Here is an 18,125-nt window from a genome sequence, read left to right on the forward strand (position 1 = left end):
GGCTTGACAAAGCCCTGGCTGGGATGATTTAGTTGGGAATTGGTCCTGCTTTGAGCAGGGGGTTGGACTAGATGACCTCCTGAGGTCCCTTCCAACCCTGATATTCTATGATTCTATGGTGTTAAACCAGTGCAACGTCTGTGTGTGGACAAGCCTCAAGTGACCTTAACTCCCACGCCCAGGCTCCATCTCCTCATGGGCTTTAGATGGCACTTGAGGGTCAGACAGTTCAGTGTTTAAAGTGATGGTCGAACTCTCCCTACACTGCTGATTTGGAAACTAGAGTAAGTACCACTCTTGCTGGGAGAGTTTGAATGACTCATTCAAGAAACAGCCACCCAAGCTGGAATAAGGAAAAGGCCCTGCTAGGACAGCCTTTGAGGGTTAAATCTAGTCTGTGGACAGCCAGCTCCATTTTAAATTCGACAGCATGACGTACCATAGGGAGCAATGTCGGGATGTACCTTCTCTTCAAAGTTTTCCTCCTCTCTCCAAGCACATGCTTTGATCCATGCTACCTGGCAATAGGATACAGCCTCAACAGTACCTGTGCTATATTCTCCTTCTGCAAAGCCGTGATCAAGTCCTATTATCAGATCAGCAACTGGCTGCTACTGTACTGTAGAGGGAGCCTGTTCCTACCTTTACCAAGGAGCTTGATTGGTTGGGTGACCCTCTGACCCCAGCCCATATGCACCATTTGCACAGACAAGGACCACTATAGGCTGGAGAGGAATTTGCTCAGTACCCCTCGCAGATTTAAAAGCACACACACACTGGGAACAGTTTTTAAAAAACAATAAATTACATGTAAAAAGTGAAATGCCCTAAGGATTATGTTGAAAAAATAATTATCTTATATATGTGTGTATACACACACACACACACACCTGAAGAGAGAGTGATTTAGCCACTCATCAGCTACCACAATGAGAAATGTTCCCTTAAAAATATCAACATGCAAACAGGCGCTTCTTTAAGGGGATCAAACAGCTTGATAGAAGCCAAACCCTAAATCTAAGTTGGCAGAAAGGTCTGTGGTTTTAAAGGGACAGTGTCCAATTTTGGCTCAAACTTTTTTTTTTTTTTTTTTTTTTAAGAGGGGATTTACAAACCTAGATGACAATCCTGAAATCAGATGATAGTTAGATAGAGATAGCTAGAGAGATGGTTATTATGGGAATGGACGGACAGACTGATGGACAGAAAGACAGACTCCTACACCCATGCAAAAACCTTACTGATGTCAATAGAGTGGCGGAAATTTTTTCATCTGAATTTTTATTCCAATGAAAAAAATCACCTCCCTTCTCCCCGCCCCCCCTCCCCACTGAACATTTTTGCAGATATGTGGTGGTTGTAATTTTCCAACTTTTGAATAAGATTTTTTTTTTTTTTGCTTAAAAATTTTCAATTATTGAGCCCTCTAGCGCTTGCTTTCTTTTTTCCTTCCTCCTCTGCCTCTTCAGTGGCAACACAGAAAGAAGGAGAAAGAAAGAGGGAAGAACCAAAAACTGGAAGATTTCCGGCTGTAGATTTTTTCCAGTGAAAAGTGGGAAAATGTTGACATTTTTCCCTAAAAAATGTCGAGAAAATGAACACTTGCAGTGACAAGTACTTACATATTTTTCTACCAGCTCTTGTCAAGGGGGGGGAAGGGAGGAGGGGGCTGCACCCTAGTGGATCTGATTGCAGGTTCGGATGTTCATCTCCATAGAAATGGTTGTGAGAGTTCAAAATAAGTGCCAATGAAAACAAGGTTAAAACAAAAACTAACGCCGCATTGGCCAGCTCCCGGACCAGCAGCATTGGGCTAGCCCAGGAGAATCAGTGCAGGGATAACCGCGCGGCTGGTGCTGCGCTCCTGTGGCTTCTCTCACATTCAAGGAGAAGCAAGAGTGCTCGATGCCTCTCAGGATCAGGGCCTTAGAAACAGAAAATGAAACTGACCGTTTGTGCTTCCTCTGCCCGCCCAGCAAAGCCAGAAACGGCAGACAGGGAGGAGAGATGATAGAGAAAGAGAAAGAGGAGAAGGTGAACAAGCCTCTTGAATCCCCAGCCAAGCTGAGTTCCAGACTGCGGAAGCAAAGCCCTTTCGATTCTCCCGTCCCTTCCGATGCCAGCATAACACCAGCAACAACAGCCGGAAAAACAATAAAATTCCACATAAACACCTGATCCTCCTCTATTCCCCTTTGCGATGAATGTAGAACAATAGAGATCGGTACCCTGTCCGTGGCACAAGCACTCTGAGGTAACCTTTGCTGCAAAGGGAGCTCCACCCTTATTCTGATAGGGCCTACACAAAACAAGAGCGACGCTAGAAAAGACTCGGCTTGTAAACCGAGCTTGTCCCAGCTAGGCTGTACCACAGCAGCCCGACGACGTGGTGTATTGGGACGGAGCCACAGGGAAACGGATTGATTTAGCAACGCAAGGCGGGGTAAGGCCCAAGTGGGAATTTCTGCAAGGGCTAGGGGAGGGAACTCACAGTGGGTTGGTAAGCCATTGGCCGGGGTCCATCTCCAAGCTGGCCAATGGGGAGAAGGGGAAGGGGAGTTAAAACATTACTTAAAAGTAGAGCGCTCTCTAGGGACGAGGCCGGGGGGATTCTAAAGTGCGAGTCTCAGGCCCCTGGGAGGCCAGGGCAGCTGCCTAGTCACGTGTCCCGAGGTTTTCTCTGTCTTCCTTCATCTTCAAATTTGATCCTTTAAGAAAACCAACAACCACCGAAAGCTACTGGCCAAGCGGAGAGGGGCAGGTGAGATCCCCAGTGCAACCGCAGCTCTGGTCCTGCTGAGCAGACAGGCTTGAGGCTTAAGGCAACTGTAACATGCGGGCTGAGGGGGCTCTGGAGAAGGGTGGAGAGACTCTGCAGGTTTAGCTTCCAACGCGGATCCCGCGTGGAGACTCCAGTGTGTCACAGGCTCCTTAGGCGCCGGCGGACGGCTCTGCAGCCCCACGAGAAGGAGGGGGAAGCTGAGGGACAGTCTAGTCATTCTTTGGCAAATCAGTTCCCCAGATGTTTGCTGGGGGGCTTATCTCCAGATGTTTGGAGAGGCTCAGCCTGCCGGCTCAAACTGTCCCCGCCAGGCCCCAGAGGAAGCCGCCCCCCGGTTCTGTCAGAAGAGGCAGGATCTCCTCAGGGGCCTGGCCTTGCTCAGTTCAGAGGTCAGCGACCTGTTCATTTGCTTGGTGGTGAGCTTCATGCTCTTGGCCGCTTCCACGGCCCGGCTCAGGGACCAGTTGAGGTCCTCCAGGTCGTCGAAGTCAAGCATCAGAGAGTGGTGGTGACCATGGGCTTGCTGCCGGGTGGCCCAGGGCTTCAGCTCCGCCACTCTGTACGGGCTGGAGTAATGGGCAGGCAGGCCATCTGGGCCGGGGACTGAGGTAGGTGCTGGTGGAGAACAGTAGCTGGAAAAAAAACAACAAAGACTAAATACAGTGCGCTGAGGGAGGAACAAGCAAACCTAGATCATCCCTGACAGGCGTTTGTCTAACCTGTTCTCCAAACCCTGGGGGTTCCATAACCTGTTCCAGAGCTGAACTACCCTCAGAGTTAGAAAGTTTTGCCTAATATCTAACCTGAATCTTCCACACTGGAAACTAAGCTGATTACTTGTTGTCCTACCCTCAGTGGACCTGGAGAACAATTGATCACTGTCCTCTTTAGAACAACTTTTTCCATATTGGAAGGCTTATGCCCCCCTCAACCTTTTCTTCTCTAGACTGAACGTGCCCCCTTTTGTATCCTTTCCTCAGAGGTCAGGTTTTCCAAACCTATCACTTCTGTTCTCTCTCCAGTTTGTCCACATCTTTCTTAGAGTGTGGTGCCCAAAATGGGACACACCGCTCCAGATGAAGCTCCTAAGTGCCTAAATCACTTAGGCTTGGCAACGCTGCGTGGAGCAATACCTAAATAGCTTTAAAAATCTGGGCCTACGTGATTTGACCATGGTCACGCAGGATATCTGTGGAAGAGCAGGGAACCAAAACCATTCTCCCGAGTCCCAACTTAGCGCCCTAACCGCTGCACTCTCTTTCCCCTCCACAGGCTCTGCTTTGGCTCTAGAGATCCTAGGCTGCCTCCCACAATCCCAGAAGGAAACTCTGAAGACCCCTCCCCATGGTAACCCCAACCAACATGGCGTGGGCCATTCTTACAGCACAGAGGGCGAGTAAGGCACCAGGGGCACTGTTGGGATGTAGTTGACAGCTGTGCCAGGGGGTGGGGCCGCCAGGTACCAGAGGCCAGGCTGCTGCGGCTTCTCGGGTTTGTGACTGAGGCCGGAGCCTTGAGGTGAGGCGCTCTCTGTGCCGCGGCCTGTCGCTGTGGAGAAGAACGACACACGGTAAGAGACACCCGGGTATTCGGCATGAATGGACAGGAAACCCACGAGGCTACTTCCATCCCTGGTGCTACGCTACTGACTCCAGGGGCGAGTCTGGCCTGAGGACAAAGAGAGGGCAGGGGATGCACCCCTCAATCTACTGGAATAACTCCCTGGGATGAATCACACCTGCAAGCCGCTGTGCTGGAAAACCCGGCCCTGGGATCTGCAACTGCAGCAAGTGTCAGGCCCTCCGCTGTCAGTGCTCCAGCCCTTACGCGGACGCCTCTGAGCTCTCCCAGACAGCACTCCATTCCCTCCCAGCCACTGCTGGGACTGCAGCAGCTGTGAGATACAGCCAGCGTGCCAATACTATTACCTACAGCGACTCCTACTGGCAGAGGCTGGCGCTGCAGCACTCCAATTCCATTACCTATAGCACCTCCAGCTGGCTGAAGCTGGAACTAGCATGGCTGGGAGCTCTACTGCTATCCTCTGCAGACCCTCCTTTTTGGAACGGCAGAGTTTTGAATTCAGCTTTCAGTGTGGCCTTGGCCAGTATGTCCCTCTGCTAGATGGGAACCATTCACCAGGGTCACTCCTCAGGCAGAGCGGCTCTTCATAGAACAGAAACATTCAAACAGAGCAAACTGGTCACCCACCCTGTGCTGCTTTGTCCCTGGTTTTAGAAACAGGGGTGCTCCTGGTCCCGTTGCAGGTTGGACAGTGCGTCTTCTTTGGAGTGCTATGCTGAGCGGGTCTCACCGTGTCCCCTGCTGCTGCATTGCCTAAAAAACACAGAGGACAAACAGTGAGTAAAGTAACTCCACAAAGATCTAAACGCCAAACGGCTGTAGAAGTCCATAGGAGGTTTCAGGCTGTTTGGATTAAGGCAATTTGCAGAAAGTAAAAACTAAAAAGTTGATTGCAAAGAATGCTGGGTCACAACACGCAAATGGAACCATACACCCTTAGCTCAGCTGTGGGTTCCTATCAGCGACAGGACTGCGCCCTCAGCAGCTGCAGGGAAACAGCCTCAGATGTGCAAAAATTCAGGCAAAGCACCTGAGGGGATCACAACTTGCATGCAATGTACTCAAAATGCTGGGTGCTAAATGCAAGTTAATCTTTAGCCAAGTTAAATGGTTCAATACAGGTGGCTGCTAGTCCAGAAAGCTGGTCGTTTCTTTATGTGCCGTCTGTTGCTAGCATTGGGAAATACGATGAACAAAGCAGGTTAGAACACAGAGCTTGCAAACGATAACAACTGGCTTTAGCACAATGGGAAAACTGCAAGATTGCAACAAAGGCCAGAAAAATGCAAGGATTACGGCTGATCTGATAGCCTCATCTTGACTAGGATGACCAGATGTCCTGTTTTTAAAGGCACAGTCCCGTTTTTGGGGACTTTTTCTTATATAGGCGCCTATTAGCCCCTGTGAAAAAACGGGACGGGGTGGGGGGTATCTGGTCACCCTAATCTTGACAATGTCACCCATCCTATGATTCTATGACCCTGTCGATTATGTGGGGTGCTTCCGTAATAATGAACAACATCCACAGAGTCACATGTAACAAAGGCGAGAGCAAGCGACATATGTGCAACTGGGCTGAGTTAACAGTCCAGCAGTGTAGGACGCCACATGCTTTGATCTGTACTAGCCTGCTCTCTTGTGGTAGGGATACAACCTAACCCAGTATCTGCAAATCTCACGGTCAGAGTGACTACCTGGCCAGTCCTGCTTCTGCACAATCTGCAGAGGGAACCGGCTCCTACCTTTTCCAATACGAAGGAGGTCCCTCCACCCCGAGGTTGGCTCTGAGACCCTCTCACCACTCTCAGAGCGCATTCCACCCAAAACACATCTGCATGATCTCTGCATCTCTCTCATCGGGGTGGTGTGAGGCTTCGTTATCTCATTGGTTCAGGCCTTAAGTAACTAATGGTTTCGTTAGTGGGTATTTGTGAAGCCCTCAGAAATCTCAGGGAGCAGACGCGAATGAAGTGCAAAATCTTGTTATTTTACAGGTTGTAAATATTAAGCAAAGCAGCTCCGAGGCGTGATTCCTTGGGGTCTGGCCCAAGATGAGCAGATGGGATATTTACCAGCTTGTGTCCTGGTCCCTTGGCAATGGAGGCAGGAAGTGGGGCCCGTGTCTTCCCTCCGTTCTGGGGACACAGGGGCCGATAAGTGGTAGCGCGTCCCTGCAGAATGCAACAAGAGCTGGCTCAGCACCCTTCGCGGAGGGCACCCAGCTGGGAAGGGGGAGAGGGGGGGACTGAGCGGTGGCGCTCACATGGCTGGGAGAGGAAGCTCCCTCCTGCCTGGTAAGCAGGGCTGGCTCCAGGCACCAGCTTGTCAAGCAGGTGCTTGGGGCGGCCGCTCCGGAGAGGGGCGGCACGTCCAGGTATTCGGCAGCAATTCGGCAGACGGTCCCTCACTCCGCCTGGGAGTGAAGGACCTCCCGCCGAATTGCCGCCGCAGTTCACGATCACGGCTTTTTTTTTTTTTGGCTGCTTGGGGCGGCCAAAACCCTGGAGCCGGCCCTGCTGGTAAGCATAACATCAAGTCAGCGTGTGCATGGGGCAGAGAGCGGAGATCCAGTTTAAGAACACAGGGTGGCCCATGGTGTTATCAGAGAGGCGGCACCAAGGCCGAGCAGGGCCTGGTTCGTGCTCACCCACCTGTGTAATGGCCCTTGAATGTCAGTGGCCTCGGAGAGCTCTGCCTGGAGGAGAAGCTTGTCCTGGGTTTCCCATCCCGAGCCCGTGGCGCGGGGCAGTCTGACTCCGACGCTGTAGAACACCGAGAACACCCGATTAGACGGTCAGTCACGTCTGCTAGACACCTCCCTAGTGAGTTTCTAACCAGCGAGTGCATTGCCCCGTGTGCTGGGGGTGCTGCTCCGGGTGCCTGTTCTCTAGGCACTATGGGATAGCTGACTCGCTGTTGTATCAAGCAGGCAAGGTACTAACAAGCTTCAACAGGACTTTATTTTTACAGTGGAAACCTCTTTTCCAAGCTGCTGCTGCACCCTCTGTAACCCTCACTCAGCCTCCTCCACTCCTCCCCCCCGTTGTATCATCCTTTCAGACTCCCAACAGCCAGTGCTCCCAGTTCTAATAATACAAGCAGCATCTAAACACCACACTCTCCCAGCATGCACTGGTACAAGAGCTATTAGGGGGCGGGGTAGGTGTGGTGCCGTGGTGCGAACCCGACTCAAGCGTGTGTTGTCATTACCAGGTCAGAGGAGGGAATTGCAGGCGGGTCGCGCAACCACAGTTGCGCTTGTAGCGACCACCGGCCCTCGTGTGAATGAAACGTCACAGGATCTAGGGTAATGACCGTGAAGAGCTGGGCACACATTTGGATCCAGGTCCAGACTCCAGCTTTCCGAAAAGTCAGGAGGGCTGGATCTGGGCATGAGTCTGCCTATCACTAACGTTCCCAGGGTGCTGGTCTCAGTGCCCACTTGTGTGCACCACAGAGTGCCCATTCTCACCTCCTGCACGCATAGGAAGGGCGCCTGAAAATCCCTTTTAGGAGGGGGAATTCAAAGGAGGAAAAGCAAATCCTGGTGTCTCTGCAGTCTGCTGCCCCCGAGTACTTGCTCCTGGATCTGGTTGATCCCAGAGGGGGTAGGTTCCAACGGGTCTACTTACTGAGGTCCCGTTCAGGCCCATCCCGAGGGAGCGACGCCGACCTCACCCGCCTCGCTGGCTTGATCGCTGGAGCCGGCTCCCCAAACTCGCCTGGGCTCCTCTCTGCGGATTCGCTGGGAAAGGGACAGACACAGCGTGAAGTCGAGGGCTCAGCACCCCGGTTCTGGGTGCAGGGGGTTTTAACCACCCCCTCCACCCGGCCCTGCGGGGGCTCCGCTTGCACCGAGTGACAGTCACCGCCTCTGCCTTGAAGCATGGAGAGGACGAGCTGCCATGTGCTTACAGCCTGCAGATGGGGTCCGCGGGGAGACTGGCAGGACTGCTGGGGGGACTCAGGGCACTAACGCAATCATCTGTCACCCTCTGCGGCTCTGGCTGTCCGTGTGGTCTGCACATGGGTGAAATGAGCCTGGCCCATTCCTAGGATCCTGGGGAAGCTTGTCAGTCTCCCAGAAAGCTGCATGGGAAAAGGCCCACACCCCACCTGGCCCCTGTCAGAGCTACTGGCCCTTCACCGTGCGATAAAGGGCCCGATTCTGTCAGCATTACACGAGCCTAACTCCCACTAGCTTCGACAGGAGCTATACGGCCCGTGTCCCCAAAAGCGCCAGCCGAGGCTGGGACCCCCCCTGTGCTGTCTCACACCTGGCGTTCCCTACTCCCCACTTCCACCTGCCTGGCACTACTTCCTCTCCATCCTGTCACACCCCCTCACCACTGTTGGAGCAAGAGCCTTCTCCTCACTCAGTTCCCACCGGCTTAACAGCCTCCCTGTAACGTCTGCAAGTCTCAGCAGAAAACAGGTCAGTTCCACCGGGGGGCAGAAATCTCCCCGGGCACCGGAGAGAACCGGAGAAGGAGGCGGCTGTCGGCCAGCCTATGTCACTGAACTCCCACTGGCAGAGTTTGCAGGAAAGGCACAATAGGCAACAAGGCCACGTTATGCCACACACTGGCACCTACCCAAAGGGGCCTGAGTTTTGGACTGAGGGGCCGTTCCCCATGGGCTGCTTCCTGCTCCTAGCGGTGCGTGGGGACGACTTTCCCTCTGGGTAGCTGCGGGATCGGTGCAAACTCTCCTCCAGCCGCTGCCGAAGCCGCGAGACCTCGTCCTGCAGAGCCCGGATGGCCTGGCTGGGATGAGAAGGGGAAAAAAGGATTAATAAGTGCAGGTTACAAGAAAAATGTCCGATCCAGAAGGAAAATGGGGAACACTCCATTCTCTCTGCCTGTCTGAAATCACATGGCCAGTCCCATCTCTGCTCCCCAGACCCTTGCAGAAGGAACACCATTGCTCACCCCCCTGGAGACTCGAGAGTTAAAAGTAACCACGTCTATAGGCCTGTCTACCAAGAGGTGTGACTGCAGCGCATAGACACACCGAAGCTAGCTTTAATCTAGATCGAAGCTAGCTTGAGTAACAATAGCAGTGAAGCAGTGGCAGCATGGACTAGCCCCACCCACCCAGGACCTGGGGTAAATACTCAAGCAGCTGACATTGCTTCACAGCTATTGGCCCCTAAACTAGCTGGTGCCCCTGTAAAATGCCACAGATGGTACTGGACACGGCGAATGCAGGCTGCAATCAAATAAACCGGCAGCCAGTTACAGCCTAGAGGAGCACGGGATTGCCCTTCCAAAGGAACTCTGGAAAGGTGGAGAAACCATGAGGGGTCAACAGCATTTGCTAAGAGACGGAACTCTGAACTTAAACCTGCATCCATGTGTGTCGCTCTCCTCGTTACAATTCTGCACCAGTCCGCGCATGGCTCGCGTGGATGAGAGAGTGGGACAGGAAGTGTGCACACATTTTCCACTAGAATCTAATCCCAGTGCAGCTTGAGTCAGCAACGCAACTCCGATCCGAAGCGCTGGACCAGCCTGTGCTAGGGGACGTGCACGTTGACCCAGTCATGGAGATCAACCACGCTCTTCTCAGGTCCGTGGAGAAGTTTTGCTACCTAAGGAGTACGTGGTCACAGAATGCCATAATTGAGCGTGGGATTCCCCATCGCACAGCCCACATTCTGCATTGGGAATGCCATCCCACTGCCTCTGTCAAGGGAAGCACCAAGCTAATTAGCTATCAGGCAGTCATGCTTATGATGCTTACCCAAGGCCAGATTTTATAGCCAGCTAAAGCAAAGCACTGTTCTCCTGGGGACCAGTACAAACGATATAAAGACACACTGAAGTCAAACTTGGAAGCCTATCAGGTTGACCCCAGCCGCTGGAAAGCAACAGCCCACAGCAGAGAAAGATGGCAGCAGATTTGTCCTGTCACTGTTAACTGTTGCGAAGCAAGATGCAGCCTGCAATGGTCATGGACAATCTTGTCTGTCCCACATGTAACTGTGTTTGTGGTTCTCGCATTGGTCTGATCTCACGTATCCGTAGTCCCCTTTAGTGTTGACTGAATTCTCATATGTCAACATTGACGTGAGACTCCATCGGCATCAGATGTACCCTAGAAGGTACTTTCAGGATGCACCAACAGCGGCAGCGGCTGCACCCAAGTTCTCTCTCTTCAGAGGCTTCTACGGTCTGACTACAGGGCAAGCTAACGGTGCCACAGCTACGTGACCCAGTGTGGTGGCCCAATCCCAATGAGCCCCGTCTTCCACGTCTGAGGCTCCCAAGGCATTTCACAGTCTAAAATGGATATGCAGGAGTCACTGACATGCAGCCATCCCTGGTGCAGGACAATACATGAGGAAGACTCCTGTATTCAACTGAGACCATGGGGGAATTTATGGAAGCAGAAGGTATTTGGCTACCCTGGAAACAGGCTAGGAGATGGGTTAACGCGCCTCCTCCTGTGGAAAGAGCCATGGGGCCTAATTGTTTAGAGGTGCTAAGCACCCACAACCCCAGCTGAAGTTAACTGGAGCTCTGGGAGCTCAATCGCCTCCGGCAATTAGGCCCCGTGGAAGCTGCAATGACCACGAATGGTCAGGGAAGGACGTGGTGAGTCTCGGGGAAGCAGCATCCATCTCACACTGACCCCCATCAGCAGGAGGGAGTGAACACCCATGAAGAATGAGCGGGCAGGACATTTTCAATGTAAGGACATTTTGCCAAAACGTGCTGCTTCATTGAAGCCGAAACGTTTTCTGGCAACGGATCCATTATGACGACGTTTCTGTCGGGAAACGAGAGAGGTGGACTAGAGAGGGGACCTCCTTCCCCAGGGCTGTCCCGCAGCCCTTCCACTCGGGGAATAATGAGGAACAGGGTCTGTTTTGCTTTCGAGAGGACCCTGGGGGAGAATGGGAAGGAACGGAAATATGGGCTTTACACACGGAGCTTTTCTGAACGTCTGCAAAGATTTCAAGCCGTTAGGTCTCACAGTGCTCGGCCGGGTTCTCTGGGCTCTGGAGTTGATTCAGTGCTGCTCCAGCGCTGGCCGGGAAATGTGATATTTGTGTCTATACATTCTAACTCGGCCCCTCTGACTAAATGCACAAGACAGCCAGCTGCAGAAGGAACGTTTAAACTGCTACGTTACTCTGCTGGCTATCACAGCAGCTGGGGGGAAAATATGCCTGCATTAATACTTACTGTGGTGGCATTTTCCAGACTGCCAGGCAAATGTATGCTTAGGGGAAGCGTGTGGCTTTCTTTTCAGGTCACCAAAGGGTTAACCACCTCCCTTTGGAGAGTGCCCGTCCTTTAGTTTTGCTTTGCCACGGGAACTAGAAAGATCCCTTCTCCTTAGGGAATTGTGTCACCTAGTCTTTCTTGAGATGCCCTACAGGGATCTGTTTTTCAGACAATGCTCCACACCCGGCCACTGCAACTCAGGCCCCTTTAAGGCACTCAGGTAGGGCACCCAGATCACTAGTCCCTTTTGACAATCTTGGCCTGAAGGTTCCACAATGGAACGTGTCCTGTGAGCGGTGACAGGAGAACCTCAAACCACGTGGATACACTCTGGAAGCATGGAGCCTTCTCCAAATGAGCCGGGCCTCCGGGTTCTGCAAAGGCAGGTACGAAACCTCCCGGGAACTGGCTCTCTCACCAGATAGCTGCCGGAGACGCAGCGAAATCAGCGCTTTCTCCTTCCTATTTGAGCCCCATACAGCATAGCAGGGAGTGGGCTAGAAATACCAAAGAAGTTACCCAGACAAAGGTGACGCAAATTTGACTGGTCAGTTCCAGCCTACTCATAATCTTGGGTTCAAGGTTCATTGAAATCCGTGGCCAACTCAGGTCTCTCTGAGGTGTCACTAAGCTGCACATCACAACGTCTCTCAGATCTTCATGGCGACAGCGGGCGAAGGACTCGGATCTCCCTGCTCCAAAAAGCACACGGCCCTGCCAGCTGAGCTGAAGGAGAATCTCCAGCAGCACGATGGGATCGGAGACAAACCCGAGCAATGCTGACTCCACCCAGTAGGAGGCAGTGGGGCGCAGACACACACTGTCCACTTCATTACAGGATGCAGGACACCTTCTGATGTCAGCTCAGCTTTCGGGGGTGGCCCTGTTAGCCCTAATACACAGCACAAGCTGCTGCCCTTTAGCTAGGCAAATACATAATCACCCTCAGGGAAATAAACACCAGGGTCCAGATTCTTAGCCAGTGTAAACTAGTGTCGCCCCACATCAGCGACGATGCTGATTTATGCCAGCTGAGGATCCAGCCGCGTCAAATTAAAACAAGGAGGAAGGTTTGGGAATTCACACTAGGTTTGCCAGCCAACCCCACTGAAATAGTTTGCAAGGTTCTGGAAACCTCAGACTGCCCCAGGGTCTTCTCGCCCCACGCTGGGCAAAGGTCTGGCTCCAATCGGGGTCTCACGCAGGTTTGTGAGAGAGCAGAGGGGGCAGGTTTCTTACTCTGTCATTCCCCTCCCTCCTCTCGTGAGTGACACGAGCGTTAACACTTTACCTGCCAGGCTGAAATGAGGCAGCCAGGCCGTGAGCAGCGGGACAGCGAGGCGAACCAGATCACCGTTTGCTTCAAGAGAGGCCAGTTCTCCTGGCTCTATCCCCCTAGCTACGGAAGGCACCTGCATTGAACTAAAAGCTTTCAGTCCAGCTCACAGCTCCACCCAACCACTCGGCTAGCGAGGGTGATGGGAACTCCCTGACCCTTTCCCACCAATCTGCTCTTGCTACAGCCCATCCCCGGGGCAGCGATCACAGAGGCTGCCCTGATCTCTCACTGTCCCGGATCCTCCCCCTGGTTACGCACTCCTAGAACAGCTGCCTCCAAAGACCACTTTGTCCCTGGTTTGCCCAGCAGGATCCGATCTGGCCCCACTCTGCTTCCCAGTCCCAGACACGGCAAAGCCTTTGACCGAGGGGCTAGCATCCACCTGCTAGAATAAGCCTCCAACCTGGCCTCGCTGTGGTGACGGTGAAATGAGTTGGATGGTCTCTGCCTTGACCCAGGGGCCAGCCTGCGTACGGGGTGCAGCCCCCACGCTGAGGCCACACAAATCGGAGCGATACGCACATGGTGGAGAAGGGCAGGATTGGTGCTGTCATATCGAGTGTTTCTCCGCTTCCTCCCTCCGGCTAGCCGGCTCCAGTGACACCCCCGTATTGGTGAGGCGGCCTCCTGTGGCTTTGAGATCTCTCATCTCCACGAGGGAAGGGGAGCTGCCTCTGGATTCACTCCCATGAAAGAGATCTATTGTACCGAGCTTCCCAGCCTGCCCGTCCCAAGGCCTGGTCCCTCTCAGCACGTCTGAGCCCAAGGAAACAAGTGAGCGGCCTTTCTAAAGCCACATGCGCTGGAACCATTCCATCAGCCCAGTATAAACCAGTCCTAGAGCAGGGTGGAGACTGGAGATAAGGGATCTCGCCTGGGGTGGGCACTTTAAGACGCGGAGTGCTCGGATCTCCCCAGGAGCTTTAAAAACGTCCCTAGTCCTCCAGGCACAGAAACCAGCGCAGTTTCCTCCCGGCCCCACCCCTGCCACACTCACGTCGGAGAGAGGCAGCGTCCTAGCAACGCTCTCAGAAATGTTTGCTGACATTATGCAAGGAGAGGGCACAGAACGGGCAGAACACCCCACCCTCCCACACCTCCCCTGCTCAGAGAAAGCAGATAAACAAGCCCCCCCCCCCATCCCCCGCCATGATCGGGGGCTGCTTGGCTCGCTGGGAGCTAACGACGCTCCAGGGAAATCTAATGACAGCGCTGGATACAAAGCTCTTTCCCGAGAGGACAGCTCCAGGGATTGCAGTCGGGAATGGCCCAGAGTTGACACCACTAACAGAGAGCCCAGGGTGTGACTTAGTGTCACATCTTCACGTCATAATGCTCCATTGGGAGATCAAGTCAGGGCTCTTACAGCCTAGGACCGCAGCAGCCCGGCTCAGAGATGGAGCTGCCACTGAGGAGGCTGGTCACCACAATGGAGAAATGCTGCCAAGATTCGTGCACAGCCAAAGGTGCAGAGGGGCTGTGGGTCTCACCCCAGCAGCCCATCCCTGCAGCAGATGCTGGTACCCCAAAGGGCCAGGGAAAGCGGCTGCTGTTGCTGACACAGCCCCGCCCCCGAAGCTGAGTTCACACTCACTCTCGTTCCACGCGGGAGCCCAGGAGGCCGTGGTGAGCCCGAACTGGGGAAGGCGATGTGGTGGTGGAGCTGGGTGGGGGTCTAGTTTTGCTGGGACGGTGATCAGAAGTGCTGGCCCTGCTGTGCCGCTCTGCCTCGGAGTCCGTGTGAGCTGGGGACATAAGGAGACAGTGCCAGACGTTAAATGGCCGAGACCTTTGGGTGCCTCTGTTTATTTCACCGGCGACCTGGACCTGACCCAGACACCTTCCCTCCCCGCTAATGTGGCTCTGGGTGGGAGAGGATTCAGTCTCCATGGTCCAGTCAGTCCTTGACCTCTCTGCCAACACATGCACTGTGGACCTCTGCTCAGTGGAATGAGACCTTCCCAAACTCATTCCACCCAGGTCACCCCATAGCCATGTTAGTCGCTATCAGCTTGAGTGGCATTCGAACCAGCACCCAGGAAGTGAAAGGCTCCATTTCCCAGACCCAGTTTCCAGAGCCACCCACTGTCAAAGGAACAGGACTGAGTGATGGAGGCTCCCCGGTACATTACCGGTTTCCCTCCGAACCATGCGCCTGAGGAAAAAGGGGCCACGGGCTGGATTTGTCTCAGGCCATAAACCAAAGGGAGGATTTAAGATTCTGGGAGCCCTGAAATCTAGTCTGCCTGTGAGCAAACTTCAAGCCAAATCACAGAACCTGTCTCCAAAGGCTGTGGGTATGAGGGGGCGAGAGATCTCTGGGTGATGGGAATTGAGGGTGGGGAGAGGTCACTAGCTGGTACAGCCTTAATTTGGGGGACCAATACAGCTCCCCCAAGCGATGTGGAAGTGGATACTCTCTGTGGGCTTTTCTTAGGTCTCTCTCCCTGGCTGTCTGAGCCCCATCATCCCCCTTTAAAGCACCATTTCCCAAGCAGGCACATGGGAATGACTAGCACTGGTCCAAATCTTTTAGATCAAAAATGAAAATTTGGGTGGAAAAGTTTCATTTTGGGCCACGTTTTCCCAGTGTTCTATTGAAACACCAAATCCCCCCAAATGTTGGTTTTCAAAACACGATTTTTTTAAACTAAAAATAATTTTTGAAAACCACGAGATAGGTGGGGGGGGGGGGGGGGGAAATGGAAAATGTTCTAAAAAAAATTGATATTTTTTGTTTGTATCAGCAGCAGCTCCTCTCACTGTAGGAAGACGGGAGGAGAACTCTGCCCCCTACAGGAAACAATGTGTGTCTCATGCTGGAGGTGCCCAGACACCCAGGTGATGGGCACTTTCTACTCACTGATGTCTGCGTCTGCTCCCACCTCGCTGGTGATGCTGTTTGTCCACTGGGGAGGGGAGCTGGTTGGGGAGGGGCTGCCCCGGGGCAGGCTGTGTCTCCGGGTACTGCCTCTGGGGGGCACCTGGCTGGCAGAGGTGTACATGCCCAGCAGTTCCTTTTCCGACAGCAGGGGGGCTGCCTCTTTCCGCAGGGAAGTGCGAAGGGCAGCAGGGCTGGATGTGGGGCCAGATCTTCCCAGCATGCCGGGGGTCCTGGGAACAAGGCAAACACACAGGCCTCACTGAGGGACTATCACCAACCCAGCTGCTACTGCGCTTCACCCAGCTGGCTGGTTTCCTCTGGTCTCTTCCTTCATAAGTCTTTCCTGGCACCCGTCCCAGCCACTGCTCAGCCCACGCATTCTGTAACTACCCTCCCCCTGTTCACTAATCACCCCCTTTGCCATTCCATGTGCTCCAGACTCCCTCGCCCCATTCACCCTAGTCCCCAATTCACTGCTCACCCCATGCACCCCATTCATGCCACTTCCTCGTGCGCCTCTCCCCCAGTCTGATCATCTGCTCTAGTCCCTCCCTTTTCTCTCACCCCCATTCACCAATCCCCACTGGGCCCCATATACTTAGCCTCCTCCCCATGCATAGGCTCCATCACATCACACATTCCTTCAGCCCTGGACACTTTTTATCAGCCCCCCCCCCCAGGGCAGGAGAGGGGACGAGGGCAGGTCATAGGAGCGGGAGTGGGGAGAAGAGAGACAAGAGTCCATACGCAGTGCGAGAGGAGCGATGCTCCGGGGTGCGCGTCAGCGGGGATACCCTGCTGGCCTCTGACCCCACAAACCCGCTGTCCGTCTCTGGAGACACGATGCGTTGATCCTGCAACAAAGGGAAACTTGATCCAGTTCAGATCAACACAAGGGATGCTGGCCATGTGACCAGGCCGAGCCGGTCTGTAGCTGGAGGGGAGACCGCCAAGTACAAGCATACTGGTGGATGGTGCTGGTCAATCAGTAAGTGGTGTTCCTCCCTCGTAATCAGCACTGAATAAATGCCTCAGATGGTATTAGGGGGTGCTACGTTGCTGGAGCCATTGTCTTTTATGGGAGAAAGAAGTCTGAAGTTCTGAAGCACATGGTCATTAAACTAAACCCCATGGTCCATTCCACAGGAATCAGGGTATTACCTCCACAGGCAACGGGCCATATTCCACGTTGGAGAATTGCATTCTGCCCTGGCAAACTCTCCTGCAGCTTCAAACATGGAAATGATCCTTCCCTTCCTTTCTAAGAACCTGCTGGGTGGTGTTCCAGTGTGCTGTTAAACAGCTGCGGTGGACCACACACCAGAGATGGCTGCATTTCAGCAGCTGAGAAGGCAATTTCTGTATACATAGGGCCTTATTTTCAGAAATAGCTTCTGGATCTGTGCCCCAAATTTAGTGACCCCGAGTAGATGGGAGCCCTGCCCTCCATTTCACCCTTCTGGGCGCTTACCTCGGACCGGGAGGATTTTGCCTGACGGAAAGGCTTCTGTGGAAGGTGCTCAGAAATGGCGCTGCCCACCATGCTGCTCTGGCGGGATAGTGTCTCCTGCTGCTCCCCGAAGGACGGCTTGGGGATTGCATCCTGGGGCCTGGCTTTAATAGCCATGTTCCGAGGGAGGGACTCCTCACCCTGGACAGAGGACAAGCGACTGCTCTTCCTGACCAGCTGCCGGCGTTCCCCTGGCTGCAGGGTGTGCGACCTCCTCTCCGGGGGCTGCCTGTTAGGGTGAGAAAGCAACACCAGTCAGAGCCTTCCATCAAGATGGGGCAGTGCCCCCTTGTCATAGCTCTGCTGCCATCTGGTCTCCCAGTCCCTGCAGCACCACCAGGTTCAGGGGCACAGCCGCCCGCCACCCCACGGTTACTGCTGGCAGCGGCTCAGGGAGCTTTCGGGGAGCACTGAACCTACACGGCACAATAGGTCTGCACCTGCTCCCACTGGAACCAGTGGCGATGCCCCCATTGTTGCTGTCAGCATAGTTCAATGGGAGCAGAGTCAGGCCCACCAGGTGCCCAGCTAGTCAGGTGTCTGCTTCCACGCCCGAGGCTGCACCTCGAGAGCTGGGTGGAGAAAGGTCCGTCCGGTTCCCAGAGGATTTCCAGAGTTGAAATCTGGGTCAGTTCCGAATCGAAATGAAAATCAGAGTGCTCCACAAAAGGATGGGAGACCACTACTCCTGTGGGCTGTTTCTGGGAGCCCCGGTTCCAGGGTGCTCTGACTGGAGGGCTGCTCCCAGAGACTTGGAAGCCCTAGGGGCCGGGCGGGCAGGCTGCGAAGGA

At 53.9% G+C, this 18,125-nt stretch overlaps 1 protein-coding gene across 2 annotated transcripts in view; it reads right to left on the minus strand.

The window, feature by feature from the left end:
- The window catches only part of AKNA (AT-hook transcription factor), a 78,538-nt gene continuing 60,413 nt past the window's right edge, over positions 1–18,125 (minus strand). For both annotated transcript variants that reach the window (XM_034793923.1, XM_034793922.1), the window contains exons 12-22: positions 17,296–17,563; positions 16,572–16,678; positions 15,804–16,054; positions 14,535–14,685; positions 8,962–9,132; positions 7,999–8,111; positions 7,018–7,128; positions 6,439–6,537; positions 4,994–5,119; positions 4,165–4,330; positions 1–3,414 (exon numbers count right to left, since the gene is read on the minus strand). In XM_034793923.1, the coding sequence (XP_034649814.1) occupies positions 3,123–3,414; positions 4,165–4,330; positions 4,994–5,119; positions 6,439–6,537; positions 7,018–7,128; positions 7,999–8,111; positions 8,962–9,132; positions 14,535–14,685; positions 15,804–16,054; positions 16,572–16,678; positions 17,296–17,563 (1,855 nt within the window). In that variant the 3' untranslated portion in view covers positions 1–3,122. The remainder of the gene's footprint in view (positions 3,415–4,164; positions 4,331–4,993; positions 5,120–6,438; positions 6,538–7,017; positions 7,129–7,998; positions 8,112–8,961; positions 9,133–14,534; positions 14,686–15,803; positions 16,055–16,571; positions 16,679–17,295; positions 17,564–18,125) is intronic.

Source organism: Trachemys scripta, chromosome 17 (assembly GCF_013100865.1).
Source record: "Trachemys scripta elegans isolate TJP31775 chromosome 17, CAS_Tse_1.0, whole genome shotgun sequence".
Taxonomy (NCBI): Eukaryota; Metazoa; Chordata; order Testudines; family Emydidae; genus Trachemys; species Trachemys scripta.